The sequence below is a fragment of the Oncorhynchus kisutch genome, linkage group LG22, assembly GCF_002021735.2.
Source record: "Oncorhynchus kisutch isolate 150728-3 linkage group LG22, Okis_V2, whole genome shotgun sequence".
NCBI classification, from domain to species: domain Eukaryota; kingdom Metazoa; phylum Chordata; class Actinopteri; order Salmoniformes; family Salmonidae; genus Oncorhynchus; species Oncorhynchus kisutch.
This window is the reverse complement of record NC_034195.2, coordinates 17,428,334-17,441,009: the sequence shown is the minus strand read 5'-3', so window position 1 is coordinate 17,441,009 and position 12,676 is coordinate 17,428,334. Positions and strand designations below refer to the sequence as shown.

The window sequence follows — 12,676 nt, the reverse complement described above, 5'->3', positions numbered from 1 at the left end:
ACCACTCTGATTGAACACACATATTCACAAATTGGGGGTGGGAACATTGTGGTGATTTTCAGGTGGACATGTAACAACAACCTGAGAGCATCGGACACAAACAAAAACATCAATACAAAAGTAACAGCACAACAAAATAGACAAACAAGTTTGTGGAATCTATTTCCCCACAGGTTCATCTGACTCTAGATAAATGGTCCTCATTGCCAAAATCCCAAAGTATCCCTTTAAACCCAAACCTACTTGATGGTAATAGTGCTCACTGTTGCCCCTATTGGCCAGACAGCAGAAAGTATACCGGACCGATCATAAAATCTCCTTGATATCTGAAATACTTGATTAATAGTATTCACATGAAACAGAAGAAACGTTAGAGTAAGATGAAAACACAACCATGAGTTCTACAGTGTGCTTCCTGTGACGTTACAGGCAAAATATGTTACGTAAAAGAAACAGGAACAGCCATGTTTTTTTTTAAAGAAGAAAAGATCCCCCCACTCCCCCTCATAAATGCTTAGAGGCCCACTAAAACACACTGGTTAGTCACCAGTAGCGTTTGTTCTCCATCCGCCCTCTCTCTTTGAAGCGCAGATCCTCTCTACTCTCGCTCACATTAAGGACGGCTCAGGGGACACCTGGGTCACTGGCAGTGACAGCACAGCGCCCACGGACCCTTTTAGAGCACAGCAGTCTTTTAAAGGCACTGCCTACTGACCATGGGACAGCACTAGGGGATACATACTTGAAAAGGGATGGTAGAACAAAACATCTGTGTTGACGGCCCTGAACACTAACTCTCATTGGAGGAAAGACTACATGTGTCACTTTTGCCTGTTGATTGTCGTCTGACCTTATGCGTACATGGCCTTAGCCTTTACCAGCAATACTGAAATCCTAACCACTGCAAACTGTACTGTCGAACAGAGAGAACACCAGAGAGGGAAACCTTTGCTGCCAGGCTACTACAGACAGAGAGAGAGAAAGATAGCCAAGAAAAGGAAAGTAAGTGCACTAAGCAGCCAGGCAGACCTGCAGACCACAGCTGTAGTAATGTGGGCAGCAGTACAAGGTGCTCGAGGAGAGGATTTCAGCACTTTGGACAGCACCTAGCTACAGTACTCTCCTCTCTCCACTCGGCCTGGAATCACAGCACCGCATACTTGGAGGCTGTGCTTAAGGACTTTGTGGTCTGCACTGTGACCACGTTACTAAGGTGCAGGAGGGGAAGGAGGGAGGGACGCAGGGGAGGTCTTGCCTGGAAGGTTATGCCGGATTTCCGTGTCTAGATCAAGTGGGAATAGAATACAAACGGGAGCAAAGAGGTCACAGTTCACACCAGCTTCTATAGTGTTCAGTTGTCATCGTTGCAGTTCTACAACTATTTAACGACCTTACTCTCTCTCCCGTCTCCTCTTCTCAGGTAGCCGGGAGGCTGCATTCACGTACGCTATCACGGCCGCCGGCGTAGCCCACGCCATCACGGCAGCGTGTAGCCAGGGCAACCTGAGCCAGTGTGGCTGCGACCGGGAGAAGCAGGGTTACTATAATCAGGAGGAGGGCTGGAAGTGGGGAGGCTGCTCGGCGGACATCAAGTACGGCGTGGAGTTCTCCAGGAGGTTCGTAGACGCCCGCGAGATCAAGAAGACCACGCGCCGGCTGATGAACCTCCACAACAATGAGGCAGGGAGAAAGGTAAACACCCACATAGAAGAAATGCATCTTTGTCTTTTTAGTTTGGTGTCTGTGCGCATGCATCCATGTGTAAACACCCTAGGCCTGAGAAAGAGTGGAAACCTACAGACTGGTGGCGGGAACCCCTGATTGGGTGACGTGCTGATTGACAAGTCCCAGTTAGCCTTTCGGCAGCTTGTTTTGCTTTAGCTCAATTACTGTTTTTTTCCCTACCATAATGGGGTGTATTTTTCTCTAGGAGTGATCTGGCACACTTGGGCCATGTTTGTTTGCTATTAGTCATCTCAGAACACAGAACAACATGAACCATAACAGAGGGAGGGAGGGAGGGAGGGAGGGAGGGAGGGAGGGAGGGAGGGAGGGAGGGAGGGAGGGAGGGAGGGAGGGAGGGAGGGAGGGAGGGAGGGAGGGAGGGGCATAGTGAACAACAGAGAAAAATGAAGTGAGAGAGAGATGTAGAAAGAAGGAGTGAGAGAGCGCAAAAATGACATAAAGATGAGAGAGAGAGAGAGCGAAAGAAAGAAAGAAAGAGCAAGAGAGCCTGACTGCCTGCCTGTGCTTCTCTGGCATTCTGGTGACAAATGGATCTAATTAATAAGTTCAGGGTTTTATCGTGTGCTCGCTGCTTGCTATAGGGAAGCGGAGTGCGGCCGGCCGCCAGCTGCCAGATGGAGTTCTGCCATGGCCCTCCATCCAGCCCTTTCATGGAATTATGAAGTGTAAAGTCAGGAACAGGATATTATTGCAGTTCTCTCAGCCGTACCAAAAACACAACACTGCTATTTCACTGCACCCATTCTGTTTCTGAAAGCACAGCGACAATGGTGGAGTTAACGCAGGCAGACTGATATGAGGGGATCGCGGTCAGGTGACCTGTCTGAGTCTGAGTTAGGTCTGGCAGAGGTTTGGTATGGATGATGGGATTCAATCAAACACACGCTGTGGAAACTGGAGTTGTGGGGGGAAAATGACTTTTTCTAGTGCAGTCTGTTGATTAATGAGACAAGAGGGAAACTCAACTAAACATATTTCCAGTTTGAATGGCTGCATTTTCACAGCACAGGAATAATGTCCTTTTCTTTAAGTGTTTGGGGTTTGATTGAAGCTGGCCCTAGACCATTTAACGAAATACTCTGGTGTCTAACAAGTTTGAGAGTCTACTACTCTACCACTACAAAGATCGCTTTGCATCTAGAACATTCCGACACAAACACTGTCGGCTCCAGTTCTGTAAATCCCAAATAAATACAGACAAACCCATGGAATTATTTAGTCTCTCTGGAAGTTTGACCAGATTCTTTTCGAGGAAATCTGGTCATATCTGACTAATTGGTAGCAGACAAGAGGTTTGACGGACACACTGTAAAGTAAATGTTTCCAACCATTCAGTCAGTCTGTTTCACATAGACAATCATTGTGGTTTGTGCCGCCAGTATGTTTTTGGAAATCCTCATTCTGAATCACCATGTGTGATGAGATTCTTGGTTGACCCTCAAATCTTTTACCTTCTCCCCTCTCTTTCAATCAAATATCTGCTAATGAGGGATTTCAAATCACACACCGTATCAAGAGTAAGAGTCTAACGGCATGTATTAATCGATAACTCAGCGTACAACGTGTCTGATAGAAGTGTCTGTGAGTGTCTGAAAGAAACGATGACTACTGCTGGCAAGGCATCGTGCCTGGAAAAAAAACTGCTCTGGAAAAATGCCCTGCCAACAAAACGGAACATCTTATACAACAAATACATGCTTGGTTCTTACAAGTAGAAGCGCCCAATTAGGTTGAAAGAGTCATGTTAAGACTACTACAGAAGTGTTTATGTATTCCATGTCTCATACAAGAGCCACTGTCTCTTATTTCTTCATGACTTTACCCTCTCTATTCTCTACAAAATACAGTTTGTACTGTAGTGGTGGAACGCAGTACTACAGTAGGTTACTGGAAGCCTGTTGTAGAACAAGGATTGTCTCATTCCTGACACTAAACTGCTGTGGACACCACACAATATTTCCCAGATGCCCTAGGATTAGGCATTTTAGTAGGAGTTCTCTACTATACTGTGTGCCACATGTTGGAGCTGAAGATGAGCTTGGTGAGGGCGTGGGGTAGGGGAAATTAACCAGTGCTAGTGCATTTCGAAAAGGATTCCGTTTCTAAGAGATATGTCTGCTATTTGAACATGTAAGAGTGTTTTGATTCAAGATAAGAGACTTTGAAGTGTTGGTTTGGAGGATCTGTTTAATTGCGACATCCAGTACTTCATGCATCGAGCTTGTTCATTTAAACACCATGCTTCTTTACTTAATAAACCAAACCATGCTCCCAGTGTACACCGTGATCCAGATGCAAACAGTTAATGGTCATCTGTCGAGGATGTCTGCCCAACGTATCTGCAACAAATAAAATAGCCGAATGACCAGGGGGTGGTTTAAGGTAATAAAATATATTGAAAAAATACATATTGTTTTGAAAAAAAAATTGGTGGTGGAAAACAAACTCAATATATTTTAAAATAACTAAAACCAACTCAAAATTGTGTAGTAATGATAATGGACCGACATTCATACAGTTTCTGGACTGTGTCCAGTTCACTAATAATCACCTAAATGAAAGCAAGACAGTCAGGGACAATAGAACATTTAAAAAAACTATAGATATAGAACAATTTCTTCAGATTTTGATGGCGAGGGAATATAACATATTTTTAGTGTGGCCCTCCAGACCTCGTTGAAGACCTTGTTGAAGACCGGGGCCAAATTGTTTTGACACCCCTGTTCTACGCTTAGCCAGGATGCAAATGTTTGACCCTTAGACGTAAGTGGATGTGGCACAACAACAAATGTGAATTCAGATAGAACAAAACTCCCCATTCTACAAAACAATATTAAGTAAAATACTTCCTAACAAATGTGTTTGGAATTCCACAGATCTGTGGACATCCGTTTCCACTTACAGGGACCCCCTCCAAACAAGGAGTGCATTTACCAACCATCTGCTGCCAACTCTTGGTAATTCATTAATAGACCCAATATTGAACTCCAATAAATATGTCCTCTTCACTCAGATTGTCTCTTGGTCTTTCTCTAAAAGATGTATATGTAACACTGAAGAGAAAACAAACTAGGAAAGCACTGGTGTGAACTGTGAAGCTGACGTTAATATCAGAGAAATACCAGCATCCATAGAAACATGCCATCCAAACAGTGCTGCAAATACAACATAGACAACCGTTGTCTTTTTCGGCCATGCAACAGTGTGGTATGTTCCCAGACTTTTATTTAAAGAATATTAAGTAAACTCTTATAAGGAGAGATGTTTAAACTTGATGGTTTCAAGTATTCAAGTATGATTACTATCTGGAGTATGTCCTTTTAAAAATGTCAAGGAAGGCTGTAAAGCATTTTGATTCATAAGTATCATTACATTTTCTCATACTTTTACCAAGCCCAATGGAGGATTGTTGGACAGAATCCTGTCACATTTCACCTTGCATTAGACGACTGTGTTTGGGAGGTCAGTACAGTGGCTTGCGAAAGTATTCACCCCCCTTGGCATTTTCCTATTTTGTTGCCTTACAACCTGGAATTAAAATAGATTTTTGCGGGATTAGGATTTAGGATTTACATTAGGATTTACATAATATGCCTACCACTTTGAAGATGCAAAATATTTTTTCTTGTGAAACAAACCAGAAATAAGAAAACTTCAACTATTCGCCCCCCCAAAATCAATACTTTGTAGAGCCACCTTTCTCAGCAATTACAGCTGCAAGTTTTTTGGGGGGTATGTCTCTTGGCACATCTAGCCACTGGGATTTCTGCCCATTAAAAGGCAAAGCTGCAGCTCCTTCAAGTTGGATGGGTTCCGCTGTTGTTCAGCAATCTTTAAGTTATACCACAGAGTCTCAATTGGAATGAGGTCTGAACTTTGACTAGACCATTCCAAGACATTTAAATGTTTCCCCTTGAACCACTCTAGTGTTGCTTTAGAAGTATGCTTAGGGTCATTGTCCTGCTGGAAGGTGAACCTCCGTCCCAGTTTCAAATCTTTGGAAGACTGAAAAAGTTTTCCCTCAAGGATTTCCCTGTATTTAGCGCCATCCATAATTTCTTCAATTCTGACCAGTTTCCCAGTCCCTGCCGATGAAAAACATCCCCACAACATTATGCTGCCACCACCATGCTTCACTGTGGGGATAGTGTTATCGAGGTGATGAGAGGTGTTGGGTTTGCGCCAGACATAGCGTTTTCCTTGATTGCCAAAAAGCTCAATTTTTGTCTCATCTGACCAGAGTACCACCTTCCATATGTTTGGGGAGTCTCCCACATGCCTTTTGGCGAACACTGAACGTGTTTGCTTAATTGTTTTCTTTAAGCAATGTCTTTCTTCTGGACACTCTTCTATAAAGCCCAGCTCTGTGGAGTGTACTGCTTAAAGTGGTCCTAAGGACAGATATTAAAATCTCCACTGTGGAGCTTTGCAGCTCTTTCAGGGTTATCTTTGGTCTCTTTGTTGCCTCTCTGATTAATGCCTTCCTTTCCTGGTCCATGAGTTTTGGTGGGCGGCCCTCTCTTGGCAGGTTTGTTGTGGTGACATATTCTTTCAAATGATTAATAATGGATTTAATGGTGCTCCGTGGGATGTTCAAAGTTCCTGATCTTTTTTTATAACCCAACCCTGATCTGTTCTTCTCCACAACTTTGTCCCTGAGCTCTTTGGAGAGCTCCTTGGTCTTCATGGTGCCGCTTGCTTGGTGGTGCCCTTTGCTTATTGGTGTTGCAGACTCTGGGGCCTTTCAGAATTGGTATATATATATATACATATATATATATATATAATATAATGAGATCATGTGACAGATCACATGACACTTAGATTGCACACAGGTGGACTTTATTTAACTAATTATGTGACTTCAGAAGGTAATTGGTTGCACCAGATCTTATTTAGGGGCTTCATAGCAAAGGGGGTGAATACATATGCACGCACCATTTTTCAGTTTTTTATTTTGGGGGATTTTTTTAAAACAAGTTTCTTTTTTTTTCCTACCAATTTTGACTACTTTGTCCATTACATGAAATCCAGATAGAAATACATTTAAATGACAGGTTGTAATGCAACAAAATAGGAAAAATCCCAAGGGGGTGAATACTTTTGAAAGGCACTGTAGTTATTGCCAAACACACTAAAATAGTATCCATTTGTTGGGTCAAGAGGTAATTAATTAGGAGTTTTGGTGCGGATAAAGGTGCGGTGGTTCAACAACATTTGAGAACAGCTTGGTCTTTTATTCCAGACTCTGATCTTAAAATGATATTATACCAAGGGCCATCTTTTCTCACTGACCTTCTGTTGACTGTTTTTCCATCATTCATTTAGCAGAAGAGCTAGGAACCTCTTCACCCTGGCCTTGGTTTCTGTTTCCACCCTAGTCAGGCCATTCCAGTATTTTAACGCTGGGCCTGCCACAGGAATGCAATGTAATGTCTTGTAACGCCATGTAACCTCTTACATCGCTCTCTTCCTGTGTGTCCATGCAGGTCCTGGAAGAGCGGATGAAGTTGGAGTGTAAGTGTCACGGCGTGTCAGGCTCCTGTACTACCAAGACCTGCTGGACGACCCTGCCCAAGTTCAGAGAGATCGGTTATATCCTGAAGGACAAGTACAACGAGGCGGTTCATGTGGAAGTGGTCCGGGCCAGCCGACTACGCCAGCCCACCTTCCTCAAGGTGAAGAAGACCCAGGGCTTCCGCAAGCCCATGGAGACCGACCTCGTCTACATTGAGAGGTCGCCCAACTACTGCGAGGAGGACGCGGCCACGGGGAGCGTGGGTACCCAGGGGAGGCTGTGTAACCGCACCTCGCCCCACACGGACGGCTGCGACCTCATGTGCTGCGGCCGGGGCTACAACACGCACCAGTACACCAAAGTGTGGCAGTGCAACTGTAAGTTCCAGTGGTGCTGCTTTGTCAAGTGCAACACGTGCAGCGAGAGGACGGAGGTGTTTACCTGCAAATAAAGGGGTTTGTCATAACGGACCTACAGTACGGTACTATGACGGGGAGGGGCGTAGCAGGACTAGTTGGATGAGGAGGAAGACCCCCAGAGGAAAGATAAATGGACATGTCTTGGAACAGGAACAATGAAAGACTTTACAATAAAAAAGGAATGGAATTTTTCATGTCAGCTCTTCATGGCATCGTTTTGCACAGCAGAATCAAAATTAGCTTTTTAAGAAAGTAAAGGCTAAATATCAATAGGTAATAATACTACCCCAAATCTTTGACCGACTGAGACAAAATAATGTGTGCTCATGTAGTGATGTATTCAAAGTGACTCTAAAAGTTGGGACTACAGGAAACAAATAGTGCCTGGACGGGAACTGTGCATTGCACTCTGGGATTTGTAGTTCTTTATTTCCCGGAATGGCTTCTTAAATGGACCAGAAAGAGACTGGAGATGTGGTAGAAATTGACAGTAACTGTTGAGGGATGAGACTCTGGGAAAGAGTCATCTAAAAGTCTTCTAGCAAGACCTCTTTGGAGTTTTCTTTTGTTTTTCCACAGAGGGAGAGAGCAGAGGTGAATATTTTAGCCCCCAAACAGGAGGTGTTTTCTTTTTGGAGTTGTGTAGACATGAAGAACGCTGTGTTAGCGTGGTGCCTTGGGGCGCACCGAAAGCTGAGTCTCTATAGTAAGCCCTCTGCTGCCAACTGGAACAGAGTATGTCCGTTTTCCAGTCACACTGGAACTGTCTGTTTGAACACTGAAAATAAATGGTTTATTTATGTTATAGTATCTTAAAACAAAGCACTAACGGGTAGAAATGTCTTTTTTGTACTAAGTGTAAAAAATACTTTTTTTAGAAAACTCTGACTGAAGATTATGCGTGTCTTTTAGAAAATGGTACCCATCCCACTATCAATCCCCCTTTTTTCTAAAATGGTTCCATTGCTATTGGTGTGTTGACTACAACAACAACAAAAATCAACATTAAAGTGTATTTTACAAGTAGAATCAATCACGTTGGTTCTATTCTGCTGTAGCATAGCTTTTGTTTGCAGTCATTTATGAACCAGATGGTAGGCCTACATCCTGCCTGGGTTATGTTGCATTTTCAAACAAAGACAGTAGAAAGAGCACTCCTTTCTTAACCGCAAAGATCCTTGCTCAATTCATTTAACGTGATATTGACATGTTGCCGCATGTGTTGTCGAGATATGCCTCAAATGGAAATCATATGAACTCCAATTTGACTTGAGTTTTTGAAATGTATTGCAAAGAAAAACAGGTCTGAGAATCAAAGTGAGTGAAGTCTGCTGGTCTCGAGGGGAAATGCAAGGCATCAGCCAATGGCTTTCATTCATTCACTGCATACAGAGCTGTGATCTCATTCTCATCTGTGTTAATTGGTTGCGGTTATGCTATACAAAAGTGTCCGGTTACATCAGGTTTCAGTGACGTAAAACATCAGAACACATCATTTTGGCACTTTATCATAATCGATCATACATCTCTCCTCTATTTTATGTGTGTTTAAGCTTCATATGTTGATATGAGACCATTTGTTTTTCTGCTGATTTGAGACCATGACGACGCAAGGTTTACTTCTCAGACAGGCCAGTTTCTTTCCTGTTTCATTTTCTTGGTTTTTCATGAGATAGACAGATCTGTCATTGTGTGCACAGTGAATAATAAACGTTACAATTTAGGTGAAAGGTGCTGTTTTATTGTAGTGACGATGTAAATGTAGTACTTTCGTCGTTTTCAATGATGGTATCAATGTTGGTGCTACTCAAATACAATAGTAGTTTAATTAACCGGATAGTCTGCTGACTAAAGCAAACTATTTAATGTCGCCTAGACGTGAAAGTTTATCAAATGAGTATGTGTTCTAATATTGATTAAAACCACTGCAGCCTGTTACTATTTCAGGATACAGTATAAACTCACAAACAAGGGGATAAATGTGTGAAAATGATCCGATTTATCTCTCAGATAGTTTCTCATCGCTGCACCCACATATTAGAACGACTAATCCTGGAGTTACTGATTAACATAGCTGGAGTCAATTGTTTACTTTGCCATATTTAAGTTCTCTACAATATCCAGAGAGTTATCTCAAACTTTTATGGCAGAAGACCATATATTGTTTGGGCCAAGGGCAAGTTGATTCACATAATATTGCGTGTCAGTGCTCATCTCAGTTGCCCATGACAACTGTTGCATCGAATATCCAAAGGGCTTATTATTTGGGCTCTGACTCCCTGCAATGGAACACATTTTAATATGTCTGGCCATTGTATGTAGAGATTTTAAGCCGCCATTGTCTATATAAAAAATGTCCCTTATTCAGAAGTTCCAACCACCGTGAATATGGCTATTGGCGTTGTGAAGGAAGCGTAAATCATTAAATATCATAAATAAATCAACCAGCTTGCTAACTTTGACATTATTTTGTACACAGCACATGTTCATAATAATCTGTGGTTCGTCTGTCTTGATTATGGTGCGCACAAAACAAAAGTCAATTATCTCGCGCGGCCCATCGCTGAGTCAGTCAGTCACATGTGTGCAGCGAGTGGGAGAGCAAGTGGAAGAGAGAGTCTTTGGGGTTTCTAAAGCTTCATAGAGAGTTATTGTGTTGCCTTTTCTGGGTAATTGGGGTTGTCTGTCTTGGATTGTCAGAGCAGCCTGTAAAGCCACATCTTCTCACTCTATCATTGAATAATCGGTCTAACCCAGTCACCATTTGTTGCACATGTTCTTGACTGTATGCCTGCTGTAGTCAATATATCACAATTTGATATGAGATACTATTACATCAAAATCAAATAAAATGTTATTGGTCACATACACATATTTAGCAGATGTTATGGCGGGTGTAGCGAAATGCCTATAATTGATAGTGTTAGGGTAGCTACTCTAGAAATGTAGTTTACCAATCTACCAATTACTTCACACTGGAAGAAGTTAAGCTACCCTTAAAGAAACATATAGTTTACTTAACTAAAGTTACTTTGAAAAAGTAGGTCACGACATCCAAACGGCAAAAGAAAGTAGTGTGTAGGAGTTCCAGTAGGTAGCGTGGCAAAAAAAAAGTAATGAACTGCTGAAAACACGATCTAGATTTAGATGAACTACCACAAAGCTACTGCAAAATGTAGGTTATTACTAGTTGAACTACATGTAACTCACTATTACCCAACACTGATTATTGATATCAATAAGTACATTTCAAGTGTTATGGATGCCTTTACATGTTGATGGAGTACCTGTACAGTGATTACCTCAACTCTCTGAACCCTCGCCATACTCTCTGTGTTGGCAGCATTGGCCCCTAGTCACTAAATACTATAGGCCATTTAAGAAGACACTTTTATCGAAAGCTACTTTACAGTCATGCGTGCAGACATATGGGTGCCCTGGAAATCGAACCCACAACCCTGGCGGTGCAAGCGCCACTCTCTACCAAGTGAGCCACACAGGACCACAAATGTGAAATTGGAGCTTCATGCAAATGACCTGTGCTGAATAAGAAGTGCCTCATTTTCCCTCTTGCTTTTTGGACACAAACGAGTGTCATTCTTTTGTGAGTGTGTTTTTCTAGATGGATGGAACAAGGATGTGCATGTGCAGTCGGAAACAGTGAGAGAGAGTGTGGGGATACTGTTAAGGAAGTACAACATTGGGTCAAGGGTAGCAGTTCTGTAGAGGAGAGAAATTGGTGTGAATCATATTTGTGTTGTCTTTTCATAAACTGAAATTCTTGTGTCCTCTAATAGTTAATAGTCAAATCCACTTAAGATCAGATCAAAAAGTAAGATCAAAAACTAATAGCCCACTCGTCTTTGAACCAATTCATTTGTTGGTACTTGTTAGTTCCCTTGTTGGTTGTTGATGGTTAATTTGAATGTTGAATGGATTCTAATATGGACTCTGAAAGTCAGTCACCCAAACTTGGGTTTGTCTACTTAGCTCAGCTTGAAATTAGCATTTGAGGAACTGAAAATGGTTATGTCATTTTCTAAATATACATTTACAGATTGATGGAGTAATTTGGATGAATGTTGCATTTAAAATTGAGAACTTGATATAACAAATGAGTTATCAAATCAAATAGTTTTTGTCACATGCTTTGTAAACAACAGGTGTAGACTAACAGTGCAATGCTTACTTAGGGGCCCTTCCCAACAATACAGAGAGAAATAATAGAACAATATCACAAGGAATGAATAAAAAATGAGTTACGATAACTTGGCTCTATACACAGGATACCAGTACCGAGTCAATGTGCAAGGGTACGAGGTAAATTAGGTAGATATGTACATATAGGATAGTGATAAAGTGACTAGGCAACAGGATAGATAATAAACAGTAGCAGCAGCATATGTGATGAGTACAATGAGTTAGTGCAAAAAGGGTCAATGCAGATAGTCCGGGAAGCTTATTGGTTAACTATTTAACCAACTATTTATCAGTCTTATGGCTTGTGGGTAGAAGCTGTTTAGGGTCCTGTTGGTTCCAGACGGTACTACTTGTTGTGCGGTAGCAGAGGGAACAGTCTATGATTTGGGTAGCTGGAAAATCGACATTTTTTTAGGGCCTTCCTCTGACACTTCCTGGTATAGAGGTCCTGGATGGCAGGGAGTTCAGCCTCTGTGGTGTACTAAGCCCTACCCTCTGTAGCGCCTTGCGATCGGATGCCAAGCAGTTTCCATACCAAGTGGTGATGCAGCCAGTCAAGATGCTCTCGATGGTGCAGGTGTAGAACTTTTTGAGTAATCTTTTCAGCCTCCTGAGAGGGAAGAGGCGTTGTCGTGCTTTCTTCACGACTGTGTTGATGTGTGTGTACCATGTTCATTCCTTACTGATGTGGACACAGAGGAACTTGAAGCTCTCGACCCGCTCCACTACAGCCACGTCGATGTGGATGGAGGCATGTTCGACCCTTTGCTTCCTGTAGTCCACGATCAGCTCC

The 12,676-nt window shown here is 42.4% G+C and overlaps 1 protein-coding gene across 2 annotated transcripts in view; it reads left to right on the top strand.

The window, feature by feature from the left end:
* LOC109866814 (protein Wnt-7b) overlaps positions 1-10,784 on the top strand; it is a 34,257-nt gene extending 23,473 nt beyond the window's left edge. For both annotated transcript variants that reach the window (XM_020455661.2, XM_020455659.2), the window contains exons 3-4: positions 1,421-1,692; positions 7,236-10,784. In XM_020455661.2, coding sequence (XP_020311250.1) covers positions 1,421-1,692; positions 7,236-7,715 — 752 coding nt within the window. In that variant the 3' untranslated portion in view covers positions 7,716-10,784. The remainder of the gene's footprint in view (positions 1-1,420; positions 1,693-7,235) is intronic.
* The last annotated feature ends 1,892 nt before the right edge of the window (positions 10,785-12,676 follow it).